At 42.3% G+C, this 27,413-nt stretch overlaps 1 protein-coding gene across 1 annotated transcript in view; it reads left to right on the plus strand.

Annotated features, from left to right (window-relative positions):
• The window catches only part of SPACA1 (sperm acrosome associated 1), a 30,083-nt gene extending 4,851 nt beyond the window's left edge, over positions 1-25,232 (plus strand). Inside the window, exons 2-7 of the mRNA XM_025189773.3 lie at positions 888-944; positions 6,731-6,832; positions 7,228-7,334; positions 8,732-8,867; positions 24,386-24,506; positions 24,822-25,232. Coding sequence (XP_025045558.3) covers positions 888-944; positions 6,731-6,832; positions 7,228-7,334; positions 8,732-8,867; positions 24,386-24,506; positions 24,822-25,164 — 866 coding nt within the window. The 3' untranslated portion in view covers positions 25,165-25,232. The remainder of the gene's footprint in view (positions 1-887; positions 945-6,730; positions 6,833-7,227; positions 7,335-8,731; positions 8,868-24,385; positions 24,507-24,821) is intronic.
• Positions 25,233-27,413: the final 2,181 nt, after the last annotated feature.

Raw genomic sequence — 27,413 nt, forward strand, 5'->3', positions numbered from 1 at the left:
GAGATTCCAAAACAAAAAAATGTGGAATAGAAAAAAGTAAACTTTGTATTTATAGGTATTTATTATCATTACAACATATTGGGAGTAGGACAGATTGATTATGTAGACTTATAAAAACAACCATAATAAATCTTCTTTGTTTGTTTCTTTATATTTTAAAAGATTAAAGAATTATTGCTTATTTAATGAATTGTTTTCAAAGGCACTGCATAAAGTTGTTTAAGTCCTCTATCGAGCAGTAACTTTATCTTAGCATCCTTATAAACATTCAACTTGCATGCTAATATTAATAAAATATACCATTCATTTTTTAATCCCAGATGGCGATACAAACCTTTTCTTTCTACATATTTTGCAAAACTCATTTCCTAGCCTCAGAAGTACTAGAAAAATGGAAAGCCAAATCAGTGGTTAAAACCACAATAGTTAATTAAAAGACTGTACCTGGTTGATTCATGGCTTGTGATAGCTGTCTAAAGCTGACCTTAACATGTAACGGGAAAAAATCATGTGGGAAGGCTTACATTTGCCAGAAAGAAATAGGAAATGGGCTGATTGAAATATTCTTTATAGAGAATTTTGCTTACCTCTTTTAAGGGAAGACCTATATTGTGCACAGATACTTTTGTATCTCTCAGGGTATTCAGTAGGCCAATTTAACGTAATGGGTTGACTTATAAGGAAAATTCATAATCTTTTCTCAAAAATCCGATTAAGATTTAAATATTAGTTATTTACACTTGGTTTTCTGAAAAAGACCAGAGAAGACTTCAGTAAGTGAATTTCTTGGTAACTGGGCATTATTCCTTCCTCCCATGCTATCTAGATGACCTGCAAGCAGGTTTCATTCATTGTATTAGAAATGTAACTTCAGACTTTGTGTTTAGGTTTGAATGCTACAGTATCCAAGGAAGTAGAATTTGGAGTATGCACAGTTACATGTGGTAAGTAGCAAAGCAGATGAATAAAGCAGATTCTAATTTGTTTTGGGGGAAAAAGTGCTAACTGTAGCAATTTAGCAGGTGTAATTTTGTTGCTCTCCCTCACCTCTCATTGATTTCAATTTCCAATAACTATAATTAACAAAAACAATCAAGCTGATTGTCATTAGAAGTTTAGGTCAGATCTGTTGTTTTATTAATTTCACAGCCTGCAAGCTCCTATTTTAAAACTAGTTCCCTACATTTATTGGCACATGAGCTGCCTTCACCAAAGTAACAATTTTCTCTATTTGTGAACATCTGTGAGATGCATCAGAAGATGAAAGATCTTCTGATGCATCTCACAGATGTCTTCCCACATGTAGTATTGCCAGCTCTATCAAAAAATTGCTCATCTGCAGTAGTCTATTCTGTATTCCACATTTATATAATTTATAAACTATGTAATGGAAAGAGGTATCCTGGAGAAAGATAAGATAAAAATTCAATAGAGACTCTCAGAATTTTTGTTTCACCAGTCTGGACATATTGCAAAGAAGACATGTGTGGTTTTACGGTGGTGATCGGAGCAGGGATGGTATGGCTTTTAGAAAAAAAAAACATTTAGCAGAAGACTCAAAAATATCATTGAATTTCTGCTGAACAGAATCTGTTTCGTATAGTATCATACTACCTGGAAAGAAGAAAGGAGGAGGGGAACCACTAACTTTCTAATCTATTAACTGTTCTCCAGCATATCTGTAGTATTTTTTTCCTGACTAGTTGTGAATGTCACAAATGATGGGGCTTCCACAGTTCTCCTTGGGAAACTATTCCATAAGATAATACATCTTGCTATCAAAAAGCCTTTTTTCTGCTATTCAGTTTAATTTTTCGTTTTCTCAATTCCATCATTTACTGCTGGTTATACACCTCACTTCCTCCCATTATAAATCACCTTAAATAACCTCATTTTCTTTCATGCTTGCAGTCTTACATTATTTAGAGACTGTTATCATGGCCAGCCTTTTCAGTGGACCTCCCAAATGTCCTTTCTTTTGAGAAACTTAACTCAATTTAGTCCCAGAGTTATCTGTGTTCCCAACAAATGTGATATCCCTTCACTTTTGTTGATGTCAGTTATTTACATCTTAAATAAATAATCATCAGTTAAAGGTTGCACTTAAGTATTATTTACACTGGAAACCAAATCTCATCATTTTGAATTTGGATATTATTTTGTTTCCCTTGTTTTGGGTCTTGGACACACATTATATTCAATAGTTGAGTGTTGGCATGTTGAAAGGTATACAGGCAGTCCCCGACTTACGCAGATCCGACTTATGTCAGATCCGCACTTACGAACGGGGCTTTTCTCGCCCCAGAGCTCACGGGCAGCGGGACCGCCCAGAGCGCAGCGGTCCCGACACCGCGTCCTCCGGGGCGAGAAAAGCTGCTCCAGGTCTCCCTGGTGTGCTGGGGGGGACTCCCCAGCACAGCAGGAACACCCGAGCAAAGCTGCACAGGCGGTGGGACCCCGCTGCCCGTGTGGCTTTGCTCCTTTGCCCCACAGCAAAGCCGCACAGGTGGCGGGGTCCCCCGCCTCTGCGGCTTTGCTCCTGTCTCCCTGCTGTGCTGGGGGGAAGTCCCCCCCAGCACATCAGGGAGACCCGAGCAAAGCCGCACAGGCGGCAGGACCCCGCTGCCCGTGCGGCTTTGCTCCTTTGCCCCGGAGCAAAGACGCAGAGGCGGGGGACCCCGCCGCTTGTGTGGCTTTGCTCGGGTCTCCCTGCTGTACTGGGGGGGACTCCCCCAGCACAGCAGGGAGACAGGAGCAAAGCCGCAGAGGCGGCGGGACCTTTGCGCCTCCGTGGCTTTACTCGGGTCTCCCTGGTCTGCTGGAGGGGGAGGGGGCGCAGCTAGTGCGCCCCCCCCCCCCAGCAGACCAGGTTTTTGTTGCGGGACGCCTGGGATAGAGCAGCTGGGGTGCTGCCAGGTTGGTCCTGCGGGGACCTACCCGGCAGTGCCCCAGCTGTTCTGTCCAAGGAGTCCAGATTCAGCCGCTGTTGAAACTGATCAGCGGCTGATTCCAGGAAGCCGGGGGCAGAGCAACTCTGCCTATGGCTTCCTGTAGTCAGCCACTGATCAGTTTCAGCAGCGGCTGAATCTGGAGCCAGTTCCGACTTACATACAAATTCAACTTAAGAACAAACCTATAGTCCCTATCTTGTACATAACCCGGGGACTGCCTGTACTCTTCAGACCATACAGCCAAATTATACAGTTTTAACTCTCTTAATCTTTACTTATAAATTAATCCCTGCATCCCTCCGTAATTTTTGTTGTTGTTTTAACTGCCTCCAGTTTCTTAATATCTTTCTAGTAATGTTGTGCCCAGAATTCAACAACTCTAATCATAAAAACTTATTTCCTCATGATAATGATGCTCGTTAATATTTTGCTCAATTTTGCATTAGTCTTGTTTGCTGCTATGTCTCAATAAGTGTGTCTGATTTATTTTGTCTACTATTACCACTCTTTCTTTTTTTCCTTCCCACTAATATTTACTTTTTGTATTTTTCCCCCAGATATCTTATTAACTTGCATTTAGAAATATGGATCTTGGTAAATCTTTCTAATTCAACATGACCATATTTCTGTCTGAGTTAATTTGAATAACTTTTTAAAATAAGATTTAATCTGATGAGTATTGCAGCAGATCAGGGATGAGCAACCATGAACTGGGTTTCCACTTGAGGCCCCGTGGTCCCCATGTCTGCTCCCCCACCCCCACATGCCTCTTGTGCACTGGGGCATGGAAGCCCCATACTTACCTGCTTCTCCCTCTCCTTCCCAGCATTTTTGGACCATGTGGCTCATCTGATTCCTGCTACATCCCTACTCCTCCCCCTCCCTTCCAGAGTTGGAACCCTGCAAACAGCTGAATCACAGCATTCCAGCTCTAAGGTGGACGGGAAGGAGCAGGGATGGAGTATAAATCAGGTGATTTGCTGCTTCTCTGAAAGTGTTGGGAAGATGGGAAGAGGTGCAGAAAGTATGGGTTTCCGAGCACCCAAGCGTGTGACAGATGTATGGGGGAAGAGGGTAGCAAGGGGTCTGTGGGCTGAAGGAGGAACCTCTGTGAGCCACTTGTGACTCACAGGCTGCAAGTTTCCCACCACTGAAGTAGATTAACTTCTGCAGAGTTGGCAGCTGCTAATAGGGAGGGGAAAAGGGAAATTATTTTTTGGGAAAATTAGTTTTTGGCTAAAGAGGAGGGGCCACGGAGTACTGAAACTACTTGCAGGTATCAGGATGGGGTTCTTTTGTCAACTTTTTGTGTTTGATAGGGTGCCACAGTTTTAATATTCAGGTAGTTAAAACAGGCATGTTCTTTCTTACTAAATGTGTTAGCATCCAGATTTTTTCAAACAAGCCAATTTGATGTTCATAGGTTTTCGGCTCACCCCCGTTTCCCCTCCACCCCCAGACATACAGCTCTAAAGTTAGAGGAATGTCTTTAATAAAAGTGTCAGTTCATTGTCATTTATACCTCTATCTCTGCATCCTTGAGATGAGATGTTCTCAGCAGTGGAGAATGATCCCTGTTTTGTGACAGTTTCAGTAAGTATTGTTGTCTCTCTCTGTCAACTGAAGTATTGTTTCATGATCTATATGTCATCTGTGAAATATTCTAAATTCTATCAGTGTGTATCATACACATTTAAAGGAGGCAGATACATCACAACAAATTACTATTCACATCAGTGGGGTTAATTCAGCATTCAAATCAATTTCCCATTTATCAAACTGTGGGAGGGTTTTAACTCCTCTTTCCCCATACCTCTGCAGTTTAGAAAACAACATGCTGCTAGAATAATGGTAATTTTTTCAGTGTTTACTGGGCCTAAACATACTATTCCCTCCACCCCCACTCCCTATGTCATTTCAGGGAACTGTGTACACATTGTTTGGCAAAAGTAAATATACCATTTATTTTGAATTTGCAATGGTTAAAATGAGGCAGTGTTCCCATTGAAATACTGATGTTTGATTTAATTGAATTTTATACAGACATTTCTCTCAGCCTTCAATATTTATAATTACCCACTTCCCCTCCCTATCTTCAGTAGAATCCTTCGTGTCTTAGGTGGAGTTCTGAGGGTCACCATGAGGAGGTCTGAATGGGATTCACTTCAGAGCCTGTCAATAGTCACCCAATACTGGTTACTGTTAAGCGATTCAAGGCTCTCCTTCCTCTGGGAGGATCCTGTCCTGTGAGGAGCACAGCACATTCAGTCTCTGTTGCGAACAGTGGGAGTGAGGGTGCATAGTACAGTGAGGGTCAGGGTCAGAGTGGACAGGCTATGTCTGCCATGCTCCCAGTATTAGCTAAATTGGGCACTGAAAGGCCATGTTCATGTCAGCTTTGATGTTTGATTCACTGTTTTTGTTTTCTTAGCAATATACAATATACTTCTGTTTATCCAAAACCCTATTGCCCAAACCTCAGCATTATCTGAATCCCATCCTTTTCCCAGCATGAGATACAGGAAATACATGCCCTCTGTAGTGTGTATCTTATGTGAGGGACAACAAAAAGGTTCAGTGATGTGGAGGTTCATATAATAGGGTATGTCTACACTACCCCGCTAGTTCGAACTAGCGGGGTAATGTATGCATACCGCACTTGCTAATGAAGCCCGGGATTTGAATTTCCCGGGCTTCATTAGCATAAGCGGGGAGCCGCCATTTTTAAATCCCCGCTGCTTCGAACCCCGTGTAGCGCGGCTACACGGGGCTCGAACTAGGTAGTTCGGACTAGGGTCCTATTCCGAACTACCGGTACTCCTCGTGAAACGAGGTGTACCGGTAGTTCGGAATAGGAACCCTAGTCCGAACTACCTAGTTCGAGCCCCGTGTAGCCGCGCTACACGGGGTTCGAAGCAGCGGGGATTTAAAAATGGCGGCTCCCCGCTTATGCTAATGAAGCCCGGGAAATTCAAATCCCGGGCTTCATTAGCAAGTGCGGTATGCATACATTACCCCGCTAGTTCGAACTAGCGGGGTAGTGTAGACATACCCATAGAGCAGAAGCCTAAGCCAGGACTATTAAGAGGTTTAGTAGGACTAACGCCTTTCTACAGGGAAGGCCACTCTGTTGCTGAATGACTCCTGAGGCAGCACAGAGCATCCACTGAAACCAGTGGGAGGGAGGGAGTAGGGCTCTGACAGCAATACTGCAGAAAGGGGTCCCTATGCTGTTGCAGGCCCAGTGATACTCAGTCCGTGCAGGTGCAAGGTGTTAAATGGGTGTGGTGGGGAGGCAGTAGTCCTGGTGGGAAAGAGCAGAGACCCCAGCCAAGCCTGCAAAGAGAAGAAGTTAGATGAGCCCTCTGAATCCAGGGGGACCACCCCACTACTGTTGCCTGAATGGCTCCTTCCCTTTTGATTATCCAAACAAAATCTGTGTCCCACATGCTATTTGGATAATCTGGAATATACAGTATAAAATTTAATTTCATTTTGAATTATTCTAAAAGGAGATTAAGAATGATACATTGTGACATGGTGACTCTTAGGAGCTGTATGCTTTACAGGACTTCAGGAGTTGAAAGTGGGCAGAAGTAAGTTTTGTCAACCAAATCTTAAACACAAATATGGGATAGACTTGGCAGAAGTTCTGAGGATATCTTTCTCCTGATGTATGGTAGATAAATTAGTTTAATATCTAATATAAAGAGGGAGAAAATAAAGAATGATGGAAGAAATGGAAACAAACTTTTTTTTTTTTTTTTTTTTTTGCAAAGGTATTGGCATTCGAGAAGTTATATTAACCAATGGGTGCCCTGGAAGTGAAACAAAATGCATTGTACGTGTAGAGGAGTGCAGAGGACCAGTAGATTGTGGGTGTAAGTAGAATCCTATGATAGAGATCTGTAGAGTGAATGTGTTTATTCAAGGGAAATATCTTTATTCTTTATAAGTGTGGTGGAAGTGGAGTGAAATGATTGCATTCTATTTTCCAGTTACCCTATTGAGCAATCTAGTAACATTTCACAACTCACTTTAGTACTGATGTGTGTTTGATTTTAAATCTTTTAAAGTACCATTTTTCTGCACTTATTTTCTATTTTGTCGATATATATGTAGTTGTAAATATTAAGCCAAAGTGCAGATATTTTAAATAGTTTTAATTGGAAGAACAATTTCAAATCAACATTATTTGATTAGATAAATTATATATGGTATTTACAGATGTGTTTCAGACAGGTGTTGATGTATATATTAAATTTTTCTTCCACAGGGGGTAGACCAATTTCTGAAAGCCTTGCTAGTGTGAAGATCCCATGTATTTTTATACCTCCAGAGAATCGATTTACATATGTTTGGAAAATGTTAATTCCAGACCAGGTGAGCAATTGAACTTCACCTTGGGCAAGAGAATGATATATTCAATATGTTTACCACCTGCTTCAGTCATCTCGTGCCAACTTCTGGTTTAATTTTTTGTTTGTTTGCTATCATAATACAAATGAAATCTTTCTTTTTGTCAGTCTGATGGCACAAGAGCTTTTGTGCCCCATTACTTTGCAGAGCTCCCATTTCCCTTCATTTATTTAAAGTAAGAAATAAGTTCTGTAATGTATTTTAGAAAGTAATCTTTGTTGTTCTTTCTTGAATAAATAAATGCAAAGTAACACACATTGGAAAACATCAACCCAACTATTACATAAAAATGATAGGGTCTAAGTTATGTTACCACTCAACAAAAAGATCTGGGAGTCATTGTGTAAAGTGCTCTGAAAACATCTGCTCAATGTGCAGCAACAGTCTAAAAAGCTACCAGAATGTTAGGAACAATTAGGAAAGGGATAGACAATAGACAATAAAACAGAAAATATCATAATGCAACTATAGAAATCGTATCACATGCCCACACCTTGAATACTACATACAGTTCTGGATCCCTATCTCAGAAAAGATACATTAGAATCATAGAAGGTACACAGAAGGGCAATCAATAGAGATTATTAAAGATATGGAACAGCTTTCATATGAGCAAAGATTAAAAAGACTGAGATTTCTCAGCTTGGAAGAGAAGCTATGAGGTGATATCCTATAGGTCAATATAACCATGACTGGTGTGGAGAAAGTGGATAGGGAAGTGTTATTTACTCCTACACATAACACGAGAACCAGGAGTGTCACAATGAAATTAACAGGCAGCAGATTTAAATGAAATGCAAGTAAAGATCTCTTCACATAGCCCACAGTCAACCTCGTGGAACTCCTTTGGGTGTTGTAAAGATTAGAAACATAATGGTGGTCAAAAAAGAATTAGATATAATCATGAGGGATAGGTAAAGCTAATAACCATGATGGTCAGGCCCATACTCTGAGTGTCTCTAGTCTCTGATTGCCAGAAGCTAGGAGTGGAGGACTGGACGGATCACTTGATAATTGCCCTGCTCTGTTTGTTGGCATTGGTCGCGGTCAGAAGACAGGATACTGAGCCAGATGGACTATGGGTCTGACCCATAGCTGTTCTTGTGTTCTTAGAACTTGGGTTCTCAACCTGGAGGGTATGAACAAGTGTCAATGGGTCATAACCACACTGCCATTCTCCTTTGGTGAATAGGAGAGGGGTTTCATTAGATGTGATGGATTTTGCCAGTGGGGGAGGAATCTGGGTATGGAACTGCTTGAGTAGAATAACCGGTTTTCTATATGACTTTGATATAGAGCATTTCCCCCATACAAAGCAATTTGAAAAAATCCATTTTGTCTTTTCTTTTTAATATGGATAGCAATCACTCATTCTTCCTAATGATTCGGCTATTCTGGAGGTGCACAGGGATACCCATCCAGTAGCTTTCCAGTGTGATACAAGAGAAAATAATGAGTTAATTGCCTCTGTAAAATATACAGTATATACAACTGCTGGTAAGTCCAGAGTAGCTTCTAAACCTGTTATAAGATTTTGCTTTTGTTTAATGAATAGCTATAAGCCTTTGCGAGACTGTACCTCAGCACAGTATCAGAGCAGATGCCATAGAAATACTTATCAATAAAAGAAGAATACAAAAGAAAACATGGTTATGGAAAATATGAAGTTTTAATAGTGGCAAAAAGTTATAGGCTAAAATAAATCATTTCTCTTCATTCTGTTAATTTGTTACTTTGGCTCACTCAATCTGCACAGATCACAGGAATTTTTTCTCACAGAGAGAAAAAGCAGGACAGGCAACCAGTTAAATGGAAGCCCCTTTACTCCAGTAGGTTACATTTTGTTCTCTGCTTCTCAGATTCCCTGTTAAATTCCCTGATGCAGTGCAGAAGTAGGAAGGCAGTCATTTGAATTTTAACATGCTTAACTACCATCTTGATTTTTACTATGTATGCTGGATTTAGAAAAGTTTAAAATTAAAAAGAAGATTTCATAAAATGTTTATGTGCAACAGCTTTCTTTCTTCCTCTGCTGCAGGTAATTTTTGCTTACATTGTCAGGAGAGACAGTGGTGGTTCCTTTTGCCTTTCAAATTTTGAAAGGCCTGCTGGAAAGTCCAGCCCACTCAATCAGTAGAAAAGGGAAGGACCTTATCCACATGAATAAAGTCTCTTTCTGGAAAAAAAAATTGGATTCAGATGGATCAAGAGCCAGAAAGGGCTATTTTATTGAGAGTGAAGAGTCTAGTTTAAAAATGCGCAGTTAGCAAGACTGAATTATCCAAATAACCACTGGACATGGGATTCAAAACCTACTCCCCCATGGTTTCATGTTCATCTAAATTGATATTTAATCCAGGAAGGAACTTTGCTTACATAAGTTAAGGTCTTTTCTTTTTTCTTCTGCAAAGTGTCCAGGATTTTTTTTCATTCTTAAACCCATCTGGTTCCTGCAAAACTTGCACAGCTCTGGCTTTTTCAGGTTATATTCTACCTGCAAGTATCCAAATTCTGAATTCTGTTTACAGAAAGGAGTGGTTTCCTTTGACCCTGGATCAACACAGCACTTAATCTTGTGTTTAGATTTAGGCACCCAAGTAGCCCCACATCATGCTTGAACTTAAATACATGATTAAGTTGCTTACTGAATGTGGGGTATACTGAGGTCTGTGCAGCAGAATGTCTCCAAGGATTAAGAATATCTATTCAGAAATGGTTAGTTTAGGTATGGAATTAGAAGACTTCCAGCAAAGGCTGACTCAAAGATTTACTACCTCTTTTCCTTGGAAAAAAATAATCAAGTTTCACTCTTCAGAGAACAATGGACAAATCCCATGTCATGCTTAGTGTTTTCCTCTAGATCTTCTTTAAAGATATACAGTGTGCTAGTGAGTGTCTTACTCCCCGCAATATGGATGCTGCTGGTATGACCTAAAAACTGAAGGTGAAAGAGATCATCAGCAAAATAAATCGTTAGGAATTACACAGTTCTCCAGAGACCTTTTTCTTGTGTGTCCAAATCTGCTGCCTGGTGGCTTTCTGAGATCCAGCAAGATCAGGATTTCTGCCTGTACCTTTCCACGAAGATCAGAATTTTTGAAAGGCCCCTTTTGTTGTTAAAAGCTGTAGAAATATGCCACAGGATTCCCTGTATTTGGATGCATACATTCTTAGCTTTTTTCTGATAGTTTGCAGAGCTCTGTTCCTCAGACTCTGGAGGTGGGGAACATTAACTTCACATCTTAGAATGCCTATCCCACCCACTCCAAACTTGAAAATGAATTTTGGGGAGACTTTAGGCATTACTTTATAAGACCTCTTGGAGAAGAAAGTACCTCTTCCTATTCCAGAAAATCGAAAACTTTCTCCTTAGAGTGGATCTTTTCCTTGGGCATTTGTTAATCTTCAGTGAGGTAGAGACCTAAAAGCAATTTTTTGGAGGGGATGGAGAATGAGGAGATATAGGAGATAGAATTGTTAATTTTGCAAAGCCAATTACAGACTCTTCTTTTCAATATCCATATGTAACTATTAAGGATTTCAGACCAGAATGGAATTGTCACTAGGGGGAGGGTCTCAGGTTGACTTTGTCCCAGTGGATCAGTTTTACCTGGGATAACAGTTGGCTTTATCCAGTATTTCCTAGAGTTACTTTTTCAGATTCCTCCAACTAAGATGATTTCTCACCTTTCCTTTGAGGCATTTGAATCCATAGAAAATAAGTTTCTGTGTTTTCTTCCTTGATGTGGTAATGACCACTGATAAGGTCATTTTAACATCTTCTAGACTGCTACCTTATATGCTGGTCCACAGATGTAGGGTTCTTTGCACCTGCCCTAGTTTTCTTCCGTCAGTGCTTTCACCGTTTCACATCAATCAGAATATTTTCTTGCCTGTTTTTTCTCAGCAATGTAAAACTAGGAAAGGGAACATTTGGCATATCCAGGATCTATAGGGCACTCTTTAGGCTTGTGTGGAGTATAGAACTCTTTAGAAATATGATTTTCTTTGGGCCTGAGCCAATTTCCATTAAAATCAGTGGGTATCCTTGATTCCCATACATTTTAGAGGGCATTGGATTGAGCCCTTTGTAGTTTTCAAGGGCCTCAAGCAGGGATTGTTATTGCTAAGTAGACCAGGAATCATCCAGAATATCAGAAGTGCTTTGTGTGCTCAGGATCAGAGCACATCCTACCCAGGTCATTCCATTTTTAGGTAGAAAGAGGCAAAGCCTAACTACAGTACATGATCTGTGTCAGGTGGCTTTCTGGTGATGTGTGCACACTTATCAGAAGCACTGCCAACTAAAGGGTCTTGTTTTGGCTGACACAACTTTGTTCAGCTTTTCCCTCAGAGGATCCAAATATGATCTTGGAGAGAAGTGAATAGGATCATAAAGGGCATTTTCCCTTTCCTTCCACTTCCTCTAGAGAAACGGAGAATAAGCTGCAAGGCTGGGGAAGGGGAGTGGAAATGCTTCAGCTTGGCTGGTTGGGTTTCCTGCTTGTTGCTGCCAGGGAAAGGAAACCCGTGTGCTGGTCAAAAGTTACAAAAAACAAAATGAGCAGGTAAGAGGAAAACTTATTTGTCTGGCTTCACTCCCTTTTCCCCTTTTTTGTCTTGTATGCTTGTGTAATTTGAATATTACAAGCCAGCTTTTCAACCAGTGTAAATAAGCATGGCTCTGGTGGAAGCAATAGAGAGAACACTGATTCACACCAGCTGAGAATTTGGTCCCATACAGGTATAAGAATTTTCTTGTTTAAAACATGCAGCACAATCTCTTCCACTTCAAATTTTAGGATCTGCCTTAGGAAGGTGGGAGAAGTATCTATTTTGGAGAAGGGCAGGAAGAGACCTGGAGGAGTTACTCACTAGGAACATATGTCACGTATTCCCAAGTGGCTATGTGGAAAAACTTGGTGTAATGTAACGCTGCCTATAGAAAGCTTTAGTTTGTACTCAGCAGATTACCATAATTCTCACTGACCTTCTATTGAACAATAACAATGCTTTTTCACAATGAGCTGTCATTGCAAATGGGGTTTTCTACTTTATTTTCAGCAGTTCCTGACTGATTGGTTCTGTTCTTCTTGTGTAGCATCCTGGGGACAAAAAACCTTCACTTATTTTTCCTTAAATAAACATCATTATGGCCATTGCAAGGAAAAACCACCCATTAGTAGCTGGAATTGTCCCTACAAAATCACTGCCATGAGATACAGTAAAGCATTTTATTCATACGCCTTCCTGTTATGTTGTTAAGTTGCTTTTGAAGATTCCAGTGCCATAAGGCAGTTTATTCATATTTTCTAATTATAGTTCTGTAGGGAGGGAGGATTTTGCGGGGGAAGGGGTGAAGATAGAGAATGATTCTCCTCGTGGTGCCATGTGAAGGGAATCAGTCTGCCAAGATCCAGACTGTGCCCCTTGTTCCATCACCCTGGTGAGTGTGTTTATTGGCACCAGCAGTGGAGGAGGTGGAGGCAGCAGCTTGCCAGCCATCAGAAATGGCAGCCTCACCCACATGGACAGTAGGTTGTGCCGTGGTGTTTCTTTGGACCATTTCTCTTGAGTTCAGTTCACTTCCTATTCAGACAGAGTGTGCTTATTTCTAACAGACTACACATATTACATATTATTGTTTTCTGTTGCATTGTATAGTATTGAAATAGGGAATCCCTATGACTGTATTTGGAAATCCTGGTCTTTTGTATGTATGTGTAAGAGAAAGAGAATCTGCTTCCATATCTGGACATGCACGTGAATTTTAATATGTGAAAATCTTGCAGATGATCCACAGGAGGAATTAAGATGTGTGCACCAAGAGTTCATAAGTACAAAAACATTGGAGTAAGAAGCTCATTCCTATCTAATGTAACTTTCACCAACCTCCTCCCCCCCTAGCTAGAAAGCTAGGTCTGAAATTCAGTGGAAATAATACATATATTCTGCTGAAGTGTGTAAACAAGCACTGTGTTAATAGAGAGAATATGTTTTATCATTTTCATTGTTGGAAGGGTGGGGGAGAACCTGCAGTGCCTGACTTCCTGGATCTGGTCCCTGAGGCTCGGGGCTCCCCCCTCCCCCCCGCAGCATTGGGGAGCCTGCATTGGTGCTCCAGCCCTTTCCCACCCCCACTATACCACTGTGAGTCTAGAGCACATAATCTACTAGCCTGGGGGTCAGCAGCCCCCATCCCAAAAAAGGTTCCCCATCCTGATCTTCATCTACAACATCATGCCCTAGGAACAGTGCAACTCATTGAAAAGAATTTTGGGGGGAAAAGTGCAGTTCCAGTTCTTAGAGCGATGTCCCTATTGGTGCTCCACTTGCAGGCATGGTAGAATCCCTCGCACCTGGATTTGGAGATCTTCATCAGCAGTGCCCATTGAACTGCACATGCACCTCCCTCCCATGCTGTGGGTGGGATGTATATATAGAGCAGTGCAGTCTGTCCACCCCCCAGTTCCACCTCTGTTGCCCTTGGTCTGGGACGGAATCCATATCAGAGCCAGCTTCCCTGTTTCCCTCACTAGATAGTGCCTCATGAGTTAGTGTAGTGTACTTAGTATCTTCCTTTTCTCCTTTTTTCTTTATTTAAAAAATACTGTTTTTTAAAGTTTACCTTCACCGTGTTTTCATAGTTTAGGTTTCCATTTCCCTGCTTTCTGTCCTTCCCAACTGGGAAACCTTTTTCATTCACCCTTTAGCCCAGATCTCCTGGGTTTAACAGGTGCTTTTCTTGTGAGGCCACCTCTCCAGTAATGGATGGCTATTCATAGTGAATTTGCTCTCTGAAAGTGAGACATTTCCCACATTAGTGTTCCCACTGTGTTGGCCTGAAACTCAGAGCAAGAAAAGACTGGGTCATTATATTAAAATTTCTGCTCATGGAGAAATCACTGCAATTGGCATCAGACCCAAGCCTGGACTTTTCCCCAGAGAGGCCTGCTTGTTCTATCAGATCATTTGCTGATTCTCATGTCCCATTCTCTGTTTCTCTCTCAGATGAAAATGAGCTCCCTCCTCAAAGTTTGAGGCATATACTCCCTGGCAAGATTTGTTGCCTCAGCATTATCTGGACGGGACATAACTGCATGAACCTTATAAGTACTTGTAGTACTAATGTGAAGAAGCAGTTTAAAGACCCTAACCAAGTAGACCTATAGCAGTTGGTGCTGTTTCCTAGCTCTGGGTAATGAGACAGGCCAACTTCAGTAGGTACAGCATTGAAAAAAATACTGGCATTGGCACTCTTTATGACAACAACAAGAGTGTCAATACCGAGCAATCCCTTGGCACTTTCAAAATCATGGTTACAGGCCAAAGCACCAGCCAAGTTATCAGCATGGACCAAATCATTAGCACCATCTATGGACACTTCAGGGGAATATACTCTTCAACACTGAGTTGTACACTGGTAACATCTACTGGAAACCCACTGACCACTACACTTACCTTCATGCCTCTAGCTCTCATCCCAGACACATTTTTCAATCTATTGTATACAGCCAAGCCCTAAAATACAACCGGATTTGCTCAGATCCCACAGACAAGAGACAAACACCTACAGGATCTTTATAGAGCATTCCTAAAACTGAAATACCGACCTGGAGAAGTGAAAAAACAAATTGACAGAGGCAAAAAAGGACCCAGACATGAACTACTCCAAGACAGACCCAAAAGAGAAAATAACAGAATTCCACTTGTCATCGCCCACGTTCCACAACTCAAACCTCTCCAATGGATTCTGTTTATCCACAATCTACAACCTATCTTGGAAAATGATCCCTCACTGTCAGAGGCGTTGGGGGAAAGGCCTATTCTCTCTTACAGACAACCCCTCAACCTGAAACGTATTCTTTCCGATAACCATGCTACACAGCTACATCATAAACATCCAGGAACCCATCTCTGCAATCAACCATGGTACCAACTCTGCCCACATATTTATACACACAAACTCATTACTGGAGCCAACCACATACGCCACCAAATCAGAGGCTCATTCAACTGCATAGCCAGTCATTTAATCTATACCATCAAAAGCCAGCAATGCCCCACTGCAATATATATTGGACAGACTGAACAGTCCCTACGTGAAAGAATTAATGGACACAAATCAGATATCTGTAAAGGGAACATACAAAAGTCTGTGGGAACACACTTTACTCTCCTTGGGCATGCATTAACAGATCTTCAAATGGCTGTTTTGTTACAAACCAATTATAGGAGCCAAATACACAGGAAGGACTGGAGCTTCAGCTCATTCGCAAGTTCAATTCTCACACCTCTGGATTAAACAAAGATACTGGATGGTTAGGTCATTACCTACCTATCAAACAATGAGGGGGACAATAATTCTTTGTCTTTGAAGAATCTCATGATACCATCTAGACGTTTCATCAGTCTTTAAGTATTTCCTGACTCTATGTTGTTTGCTACTTAATGGTTCTTTTCTGCCCCCTTTGACTATCTAGTCTTTAGGTGCTTATAGACTAGACTTTCATAGACTCATAGGGTATGTCTACACTACAACGTTAATTCGAACTAACTTAGTTCGAATTAGTTAATTAGTTAATTAGCTAATTCGAACTAACGGATCCAGACTAAAAAACTAGTTCGAATTAGCATTTTGCTAATTCGAACTAGCATGTCCACATTAAGTGGACCCTGAACCGGGCTTAAGGATGGCCAGAAGCAGTGCCGGCCGGGCATCAGAGGAGGACTTAGAGCATGGAGATGCTGTCTCAGGCTAGCTGAGGGCTGTGCTTAAAGGGTCCCGACCCCCACCCCGGACAGACAGTTCTCAGGGGTGTCCCGCTTGCAAAGCAGACCTGGCTTGGATTGCCTGGACTACCCACACTGGGCACATCACACCACTCAGCCATCAGCCCGGCTGCACTTGCCGCAGGCTGCCATCTGGGGAGAGGGGGCAATTGGGTGGTTGCAGGAGAGCTTCCCCCCCCAGAAGCCCACAGAGCCAGCCCAGTCCTCCCCATCGGGGGCTCGTGCCCCATTCCTCCCTCACCTCCTTCCACTTACCCTTCCCTAGCCCTTCTTCTTGATGTACAAAATAAAGATAACGTGTCTTCCAAAATAGAATCTGTCTTTATTGAACAAAACTGGGGGAGACTGGGAAAAGGAGGTGGGAGAGGGGAAGAGAGAGGCTGGGAGAGGGGAGGGCAACTAAAATGATCAGGGGTTGGGAACAGGTCCCATATGAAGAGAGGCTAAAGAGACTGGGACTTTTCAGCTTAGAAAAGAGGAGACGGAGGGGGGACAGGATAGAGGTCTCTAAAAGCAGGAGTGGGGTGGAGACGGTGCATACAGAAAAGTTTTTCATTAGTTCCCATAAAGAAGGACTAGAGGACACCAAAGGAAAGGAATGGGTAGCAGGCTTCAAACTAGTAACAGAAAGTTCTTCACAAAGCAAAGAGTCAACCTGTGGAACTCCTTGCTGCAGGAGGCTGTGAAGGCTAGAACTGGAACAGAGTTTAAAGGGAAGTGAGATCAAGTCATGGAGGTTGGGTCCATGGAGTGGTATTAGCCAGGGGGTAGGAGTGGTGTCCCTGCCCAAGGTTTATGGAAGGCTGGAGAGGGATGGCACGAGACAAATGGCTTGGTCACTGTCTTCGGTCCATCCCCTCCAGGGTCCCTAGGGTTGGCCGCTGTCGGCAGACAGGCTACTGGGCTAGATGGACCTTTGGTCTGACCCAGTACGGCCATTGTAAGCTCAGGGCTCAGGGTCGGGGGTCTCAGTGGACCCCCTTGATTCTCTTGCACACCTGCTCCTGGGTGGCCAGGCTGGCAGCTCTCCTGCCCTAGACGGCCACTTTCCTGTGCCTAGTGTGGAGATCGTGGACAAGGTCCACGATGTCCGCACTAGCCCAGGCGGGTGCCCGCCTCTTGCGGTCCCGGGCAAGCTCCCAGGAGCTGCCAGCCTGGTCCTGGGAAGAGGGGGAGGGCTGGGGGGCATCGGGTGGGTGGCTCGATCCGTGCCAGGTGCAGGGTCTGCTGGTTGGGTGCTGACAGGCTTGCACCTGGCACGGGCACCGTAGCCAGCTCGTGCCCCTTTAAGGGGTCCAGGGCCGGGAGGGGGGAAATAGAGTTTCCCTGGTGTTGGCCAGAGTGGCCACCAGGGAAAGCTGGGGAGGGCTAGCCTCCCACTAGTTCGAATTAAGGGGCTACACACCCCTTAATTCGAACTAGCTAGTTCGAACTAGGCTTAATCCTCGTGGAATGAGGATTACCTAGTTCGAACTAAGCGCTCCGTTAGTTCGAATTAAATTCGAACTAACGGAGCGCTAGTGTAGCACCTATGAAAGTTAGTTTGAACTAATGTCCGATAGTTCGAACTAACTTTGTAGTGTAGACATACCCATAGACTTTAAGGTCAGAAGGGACCATTATGATCATCTAGTCTGACCCCCTGCACAGTGCAGGCCACAGAATCTCACCCACCCCTCTCAGAATAATCTTCTCACCTATATCTTTCCCTTGATATATTTTTTACACAATGCCTTTTCTTGTTCCCCCCCTTCCAGTTTTCCCTCCTTCTACTCTCCCTCCCCTCTCCTGTGTTTGTTTTGGTCCTAGACATCCAACACTCCAGTCATCTGAAGAAGTGGGCTGTGCCCACGAAAGCTCATGATATCATCTACATGTTTTGTTAGTCTATAAAGTGCTACCAGATTATTTGTTGGTTTTTTAGTTTACTGGTAACAATGATAGTTTTCCCCTTTCCACAATGCTTTATGTAGTCTAAAGACCTGCTTGTACCTAATAGTCCTGAGTCTCCGCTTCTCCAATCTGCCCCAATTTCCACTCTCTTCTCCGAACTCATGACATTACTACCTTTCTCTATCAAGAATGGCACCTCCTTTCCTCAGCAATGAGGAAGAGGGAAAAGAGAGTTCAATCACTTCTTCATCTACCAGGCAAATCACTGCTGCTCTTCCTCACTCCATATTGACATCCACTGTCCACATCTGGTCCACAGCCTTTCATGGTCAGGCACACAAGACACTGTGGGCTCGTCTACACTGGCCCCTTTTCCGGAAGGGGCCTGTAAATTTCACCAGTCGTCGTAGGGAAATCCGCGGGGGATTTAAATATCCCCCGCGGCATTTAAATAAAAATGTCCGCCGCTTTTTCCCGGCTTTTAAAAAAGCCGGAAAAGAGCGTCTACACTGGCCCCGATCCTCCGGAAAAAGTGCCTACTTTGAAGTAGGAATAAGACCCTCCGGAAAAGGGCACTTTTTCCGGAGGATCGGGGCCAGTGTAGACGCTCTTTTCCGGCTTTTTTAAAAGCCGGAAAAAAGCGGCGGACATTTTTATTTAAATGCCGCGGGGGATATTTAAATCCCCCGCGGATTTCCCTACGACGACTGGTGAAATTTACATGCCCCTCCGGAAAAGGGGCCAGTGTAGACGTAGCCCATGTGTGATCTCCTCAGGCATGCCTTTATACAGTATATCTCCCGCACAAACACCACCTCTGCCAGCTCTTATGCATGACGATAAGAATCAAGGACTTGCTACTTTTGTGAAAACAACCCAACAACATCCTTGTCAGAGTTATTTTCCTCCAACCACCACCAATCATAATCCTAACAACTGGTGCTCCCCAACCAATTTGGGAGGCATATCTCCATGATCATACAGGGTATGTCTAGATTACATGCCTCTGCTGACAGAGGCATGTAAAATAGGCTACCCAACACAGAACGCCTTTGTCGACCGCTCCCTTATGCCTCGTGTAATGAGGTTTACAGGAGCGGTCGACAAAGGCGTTCTCTGTCAACTGATCCACGTCTTGACTTGCGCACTGTGCCGACGATCAGCTGAGCCGGCACAGCGCGGTGACCATTTTTATTTTAATGAAGCTGGCGATATTTAAATCCCCGCTTCATTGACTATGTCGGGTAGCCTATTTTACATGCCTCTGTTGGCAGAGGCATGTAATCTAGATGTGCCCACAGTGTAAGGCAGATGTTCATTAATCAGATCCACCCTACACATCAATCTCTTGAACTACGAGCAGTCTGCAAGGCTTCCAACATTTCCTCCCTCTATTCAAACAGCGTGTCATCTGAATCACAGACAGCTTCACCTTCATGTACTACATCAGTAAGCAGGACAGAACAAGGTCCCATTCTTTGTTTTGATGCACGCAAATCAGAGAATTGGTGTGTCCAACAAAATGTCACCATGTTAGGAATGTATTTCCCTGCACCCCAGAACACTCCCATGGACGCATTGAACAGGAAATTCTCCCACAATTACGAGTGGGAATTGGATATGCAAACATTTTAGCCCCTCTTCAACCATTGGAAATGCCCCACCATTGATCTCTTTTCACGCAGCGCAAAGACAGTTTTGTTCCAGAGTGAGACTGGGACACAGATCTCAGGGAGACACGTTCCTCATAACATGGGATACATGTCTCCATTAGGCCTTCTTTCCCTTTCCCCCTCCTATTCAGAGTACATTCCAAGATTCAGGAGTACAGAGGTCATGTCATACTTAGCTCCAACAGGGCCACAACAAGACTAGTATATTTATCTCTTCCACACAATGATATACCAATTGATCTCTCTCCATCCAATGCCTAGTTCGAACTACCTAGTTCGTGCCGCGTGTAGCCGCGCGGCACGGGGTTCGAGCGAGCGGGGATTTAAAAATGGCAGCGCCCCGTTTATGCAAATGAAGCCCGGGAAATTCAAATCCCGGGCTTCATTTGCAATTGCGGTATGCCTACATTACCCCCCTAGTTCGAACTAGCGGGGTAGTGTAGACATACCCACAGATACTTTTGAATATAAGGCACAACACAGCTAGACGCACATAAGTGGACTAGATTGTTATGCTGGTGAGCCTCCCACCAAGTTGGTGCAGCACACACTCCCCTGCCACTTATTCTGGACTACATGCTACACCTTAAACCAGGAGTGGGCAAACTTCTTGGCCTGAAGACCACAAAAGGGGCTTTGGACTAGGCTAGGGGTTTGGAAAGCTGGAAGGGGTGAGGGATGAAGGGGTTGGGGTGCAGGAGTGTCTCTGGGCTGGGACCGAGGTGTTCAGAGGGCGGAAGGAGGATCAGGGCTGTGACAGAGAGTTGGGGTGTGCGTGGGGAGTGAGGGTTCTGGCTGGGGGGTGCAAGCTCTGGGTTTAGTCTGGGAATGAGGGATTTGAAGTATAGGAGAATGCTCCAGGCTGGAATTGAGGGGTTCACAGGGTGGTAGGGGATTTGGGGCAGAGATTGGGGTATAGGAAGAGGTCGGGGTGCAGGCTTGAGCAATATTTGCCTCTAGTAGCTCCTGTAAACAGCAGGTCCCCCTTCCATCTCCTATGCAGAAATGCAGCCAGGTTGCTCTGTATGCTGCCCTGTCCACAGATGCCATCCCTGCAGCTCCCATTGGCCTTTGTTCCTGGCCAATGGGAGTGACAAAGCTAGTGCTTGGAGTAAGGACAGAGTGTGGAGCCTCTTGCGGCTCCGACATGTAGAATCTGGGGGGGGGGGGGATATGCCACTGCTTTCGGGAGCTGCACAAAGCCATCGCACATGTGGAGCAGGGCAAGCCCCTGACCCTGCTCTGCCATGGGAGCTTGAGGGCCAGATGAAAAGGTGTGTTGAGCCACAGGCTATAGTTTGCCCACTCCTGACTTAAACAATCAGATCTATCCACCAGATCCATTCAGCAACATGTGGCAGCAATCACTAGTTTTCACTGCCACATAGTTGGTCATTCTGTTTTCACACATCTGATAACCAAGCACTTTCTGAAGGGACTCTATAACCTTTATATCCACATATGAGATTCAACCCTTTCCTGGGTCTTCTTCATGTCCTATATTTTCTGAGTAGGCCCCATTTGAACCAAATGCAACCTATTCTTCTCTGCATCCATCAATGAAAACAGCCTTCCTCGTCCCCATCACTTCTACCCATGAGTTGGCGAAATTATGGCCCTTATGGCATGTCCACCCCATACACTGTTCTACAAGGACAAAGTTTCACTACATCCACATCTGACATTTCCACCTAAGATTCTAACATCTGTTCATATCAACTAGCCTACACAACTGCCTTCCCAAACTCTTACAGTAACCAAAAGGGTCATACTCACCCGATATGAGACAAGCATTAGCATTTTACTTGTACAGCATTAAACCCTTCTGAAAAATCATCGTGATTATGCCTCTCCACCACCAAAAGAGCTAGAAGTCCAATAGTATCTAAACAACATCTTTCAAAGTGGTCGTTGTAGTATATACATTTATTTTACAAACTCCACAAACACGACATCCTGCCACATTCAGAGCACATTCATTATCCACCTCAACAGACTTTCTCAATAATGTTTCTTTGCTGAAATTTGCAAAGCCATCACGTGGTCATCAACAGACACTTTTCCCATCACTACACTATTATACACAATGCCACAGCAGACACTCTCCTAGGACATGAAATCCTGTCATGGACAGTAAACATTGGTCTGAAGGCCCAGCCTTCTAATTAGGGATCCTGCTTTCTAGTCTGTTATAAGTGGAGCGTCTACAGGGACATCACTTGAAGAAAAAGAGGTTAGTTGTCTTGTGCAGTAACTGAGATTATTCAAGATGTGTGTCCCCATAGGTTTTCCATTACTTGCCCTTTCCTCTCTTCTTTTGAGCCAACCTTCCCCCCCTGCTGTGGGCAGAGAAAGAATTGGGAGTGGTTAGTCCACTCAACACTATATATATATTCCCTGCTCCTGGTGTGAAGGGGTGCGTGCATGCACGTCTGTGTTCTGATGAAAAACAACAAATGGTCTGGTAGCACTTTATAGACTAACAAAACATGTAGATGGTATCATGAGCTTTCATGGGCACAGGCCACTTCTTCAGATGACCAGAGTTATGAGATATGAAAACTCAAAATAAATAGGAGAGGGGAAGGGGAGAGGAGAGAGAAAGAAAAAGGGAGTGGGATGGGAGACAGAGCATCGTTAAGTATCTGGAGAATAGGTACTTAAACCTAAGAAGATAAAAATCAAAGTCAATAGATAGATTCCCAAGACAGGAAGGATACCACTCAGAGAGCGGTTAGCACCTTCAGTGGTTATTAAGTAGGAAGATCCCCACCAGCCTATATCACAATTGAGTCCATTAGCATGTGAATTGAATTTGTGGATTGTATGCACAGAGGGTGCTACCATACATACCAGTGAAGTCCTTGTTGGGAAACATCTCTTGAACCTAAGTAACATTCTCATTTGATGGGTTTCCTTTGTCTGGAAATTGGGTTGGAAGAGCAAGTGCTCCAGGGTTGATGAATGTAATTTACGTAATTAGGAATCTATTTTTTAAAAAAGAAGTGATCAAATAAATTACGTCATTTAAAAATGTGTGGATAGAACTTTATATCACTGATATTTTCTGGAGGTAAAAACTAACAGTGACAACTTAGTCTTGGGTGTAATCTCTTTAATTCTGAATGAATAAGGGGCAGATTGTGCTGTCTAGGCTCAAATCCATATGGTGGACAGTTCATAGAAGCATTGTCCCACTAGGAGCTCAGAGAGGCATTGTTTAATACCTCCCAGAGCTCCTCAGTGCACCGTGTGTGGCACAGAGTATATGCTCCTTTCAACAGCCCCTTTGTGGCTGTCTAGCTCTGATAATTGTATGAAGGGAGAATGGGCCATGTCCTGCCTTGACCCCCTTGTCTTTTACAGTGGCTTGCACCTTCTAGAAAAATAGAAGGGTAGTTCCTGTCCTTCCTTTCCCTGACACATCTGTGTAGGGTCAAGTTGCAGTCTCTCTCTAGATACCAGATTCCTATCAAACATGTGGGTGTGATTTTTCTTCATTGGAATGATGGTTGCACTGGTCTAACTGAGGCTATGTCTAGACAGCAGGCTTCTTTCAGAAGAAGCTTTTCTGAAAGAGATCTTCCGAAAAAACTTCTTCTGAAATGAGTGTCCACATTGCCAAAGCACTTTGAAAAAGCAATCTGCTTTTTCAAAAGGTAACATCCAGACTGAATGGATGCTATCTCGCATGTAAGCTGTGATTACTATGGGCAGAATGGCCACCAGGGCACCTGTGCTTTTTCCTCCTCTTCTTGAGAAAGAATTCTCTCTTCCCCGTCCACACACACCTTTTTCCGAAAGAGCTCTTTCAGAAAAAGGCTTCTTCCTTAGAAAGAGGTTTACCAATGTTGGAAAAACTCCTCTGTTCTTTCGATTTTCTTTTGAAAGAACGCAATTGCAGTGTGGACATAATTGAAATTTTTTTGGAAAAACCACTGTTTTTTTGAAAAAGCTCTGTAGTGTAGACCTAATTTGCAATCTAACCAAAATGATTTAATGTACTTTTTAAATTTTTTAATGTATACAGCACACCTACCTTTACCTTAGTCTATTCAAATGTTATAAAAAAATTCTAAAAAGCAAAATAATATTTTAATAATTTCTTTTCATAACAACACCCAGGTGTTTATATGCATCAATTTGCTGTGACTTTTCCTAATCACCGTCTTTTAATAATTTTAATAATTTGTACTTATCCTAATTCCCTCCCGTTTGTTGCCATTTGTCTAGTATTGTGCTGGACTATTTGCAGCCTTAATGGGAAGTCCTCTATACAGTCCCAATATCTAATCTGCTTGTGATGGGACCCCCCACTTTAGCTGCCGCTCATAATTAGATTAGGTTCTTATTTCCTTCCAGCATATTGCATTGCATGTTCTAATTTAATTTGCTGTCCCTTACTACTCTTAGGCTTTTTAAATGCATTATGTATCTGGTTATCCCTTGCTTTGCATCTTCTATACTCTCACCTATGCAAAGTGAGTGTAAAATGTATCCTTATTTGGACTCATTTTTCATAGGACTAAATGGTTACACAAGTTTTATGGCAATGAAGAATCAGGCCCTATTCCCTTTCAGTTGTTTCCCTTCCAGTTAACAGCCTGTTGAACAAGATGTCTGAGCAATAATGATCAAGGTATTTCTTCTCTTTAGAACTGGAAACAAGACGATTAAGAAGACCAGACACTGATATAGTTCTGGTGTTTGTTCTGATAACTGGAGTTATTGTTTGTGTTGGAGTGATCTTTGCGTTAATCTTCATAATTCTTCACTGGTAGGTGGACAGCATACAAATGTGATTTTTGTGCTCTTTGTTTAGATTATAGTACTACTAACTGCAAACCTGACACTCAGATGAGATAATTTAATTTTTCTACACTGGTACATTTATGTTGCTAGCGGTCAATATATCTGACAATGACAGCTGTTCTTTTTACTAGAGTAGCTTAAAAAGAAGTAGTCTGCTTAAAAAGAAGTATTATAGATTTTTGACAGGAAGAGACTTTAATATAGTATACTCTGTATAAGGAAATGGGAATTTAAATCTACTTAAATGTACATTATTGTTCAATTATTATGTCCATTTCAGGGGAGCTGTAAAAGCATTCTGGGCCTCAAAAATTGGTAAGGGCTCCAGAGAAGAACAATCAAGCTCTCAAGGTTCAATGAGAACCATAGAAGACTCATCAGGACCAGGCTCTGTATTGCCATTAGGATCTGTAGTGGCATCAGGATCAAGAATAGCGTCAGCATCTGTGTTAGCATCAGGATCAAGATTAGCATCAGGATCAAGATTAGCATCAGGATCAAGAATAGCATCAGGATCTGCATTAGCATCAGCACCAACACCAACACCATCACCGTCACAGATAGATACTACTGGACAAGAGGAGGAGCATTTCCCAGAATGGAACAATGAAGAAGAGAATTAGAAAAATGAGGCTGGAATATATAAAAAGATTATCTAAAAAAGATGATAATAAAGTATGTTTAAAATACATACATTGCAAGTTTTAATTTTTATTACAAATATTAGATATATAGAGTTGAATTTTAAAGTTGGTGTTGTAAAAATACATTAGATAGATTGAAAATCAGTGTTAACATGTATGTAGTTCAGTGATTTTAATAATCAGAGCCTTTCAGGTCCAGAGAGCCAAAAGCAAAATTTTCACAAGGAACTTGTAAATAATGTATTTAACATTTTAAATGTGTTAATATCAAATAGTCCATATGAAGCACATCCTTTGTAAAGTGTCCCCTACATAATTTCATAAAAGGGGAAGGATAAAAAAGAGCAAAGATATGATCCCTCTTTTAGCACTGCATCATGATGTTGAGAACAACATTAAACAAAGAACTAAAGGTCATAAAGAGAAGAAATTATTTAATTGCCTATACACCAATTTTAGGTGCCTGAAGAAGAGAAATTGAATTGCTTAGTTAAGAGCATAAATTTGATCTAATTGGTATTACTAACACCTGGTGGGATGATTCAGACTATTGGAATGTTAAAATCAATGGCCATAAATTATTGAGGAAGGATCAAGTGGGTGAAAGGAGAGGAGTGGTACTGTGTCAAAAATGGCATTACCTGTTTCTGAGTCACTGATAACTCAAAAGAAAATGATCTTGAATGCTTATGGATCACTGCCTTAACAGCTAAAAGCACAAGATGGGGTATTAGTCGGTGTCTGCTACACACCACTAAATCATTCTAGGGAACAGGATGAATGGATCCTTACATGACTGTCTATAATGTAGGGGGGGGGGGGAACTGTGTAATCATGAGGACTTTAATAGGAGTAGCTGGAAGCCTCATGATGCCACTATTAAAAAATCCTTAGAATTTCTAAGTATTATAGACAGCAATTTCCTAATTTAAAAAGTATTGCAACAAACAAGGAAAAATTCTACCTTATCCTAACAGATAAAGTCAATTTAATTAATCACAGAACTAAAAAATAATGGTAGCTTAGGAATAAGTGATCAAGACTTGATCATATTTGTAATGTGCAAACAGAATAAAGTCTAAACCAGTGATATGCACTTTGTGCTTTAAAAGGGCTAGTTTCACAAAGTTGAAATTAACACAGCAGACATTAAATGGATTAAAAGGTGGCTGAAAGAAATCAAAATTTAGTTGTAAGTGGGGAATTATCATCCAGTGGATCTGTTTCTAGTGAGGTCCCACGTGGATTGGTTCTTGGCCCTATCCCATTTAAAATTTTTATCACTGACCTAGAAGAAAACATAAAATCATCAGTGAGAAAGTTTGCAGATGAAGCAAACATTGGAGAGTGCTAAATAATTAAGAGGACAGGTCACTGATTCAGAGAAATCCAGCTCACTTGGTGAACTGGGCTCAAGCAACCCCTATGCCTATGGCTAAATACAAATATATACATCTAGGAACAAAGAATATAGGCCATCTGAACACAACGAGGGTGGGTATGGGTGAAGAATGATTCTCCCCTGGAAAGCAGTAACTCTGAAAAAGTTTTGGAGGTAATGGTGGATATGAACTCCTAATACGTTGCAATAGTCCAAAGAGTTACTATGATCCTTGGCTGCACAAACGGGAACCTCAAGTAGAAATAGAGAGGTTATTTTACCTCTATATTTGGTACTGATGTAACTGCTGCTGGCACGCTATGTCCTGTTCTGGTGCCCACAATCCAAGAAGGATGTTGAAAAACTGGATGCCGACAAGAGTGATCAGAAAGGCTTAGAAGACATTCCTGATAGTGATAGACTCAAGGAGCTCAATCTACTTTTCTTCACAAAGAGAAGGTTAAGGGATGACTTGTATCAGAGGGGTAGCCGTGTTAGTCTGAATTTGCAAAAGTGATGAGGAGTCCTGTGGCATCTTATAGACTAACAGATTTATTGGAGCATAAGCTTTCGTGGGCAAAGATCCACTTCATCAGATGCAAGCGATGACTTGTTTACAGTTTTTAAGTACCTACATGAGGAACAAATATGTAGCAATGGGTTTTCCTGTCTTCCAGAGAAAGGTATAAAACGATCCAGTGTCTGGAAATTGAAACTAACTACGTTCAGACTGAAATAAAACATATATTGATACAGTGATAGTAATTAACTGTCGGAACAATTAAATAAGGGTCATGGTGGCTTCTCCATTCATGACAATTTTAAATCAAGATTGGATGTTTTTCAA

This window comes from Pelodiscus sinensis, chromosome 3 (genome assembly GCF_052426305.1).
Source record: "Pelodiscus sinensis isolate ZL-2025 chromosome 3, ASM5242630v1, whole genome shotgun sequence".
Taxonomy (NCBI): Eukaryota; Metazoa; Chordata; order Testudines; family Trionychidae; genus Pelodiscus; species Pelodiscus sinensis.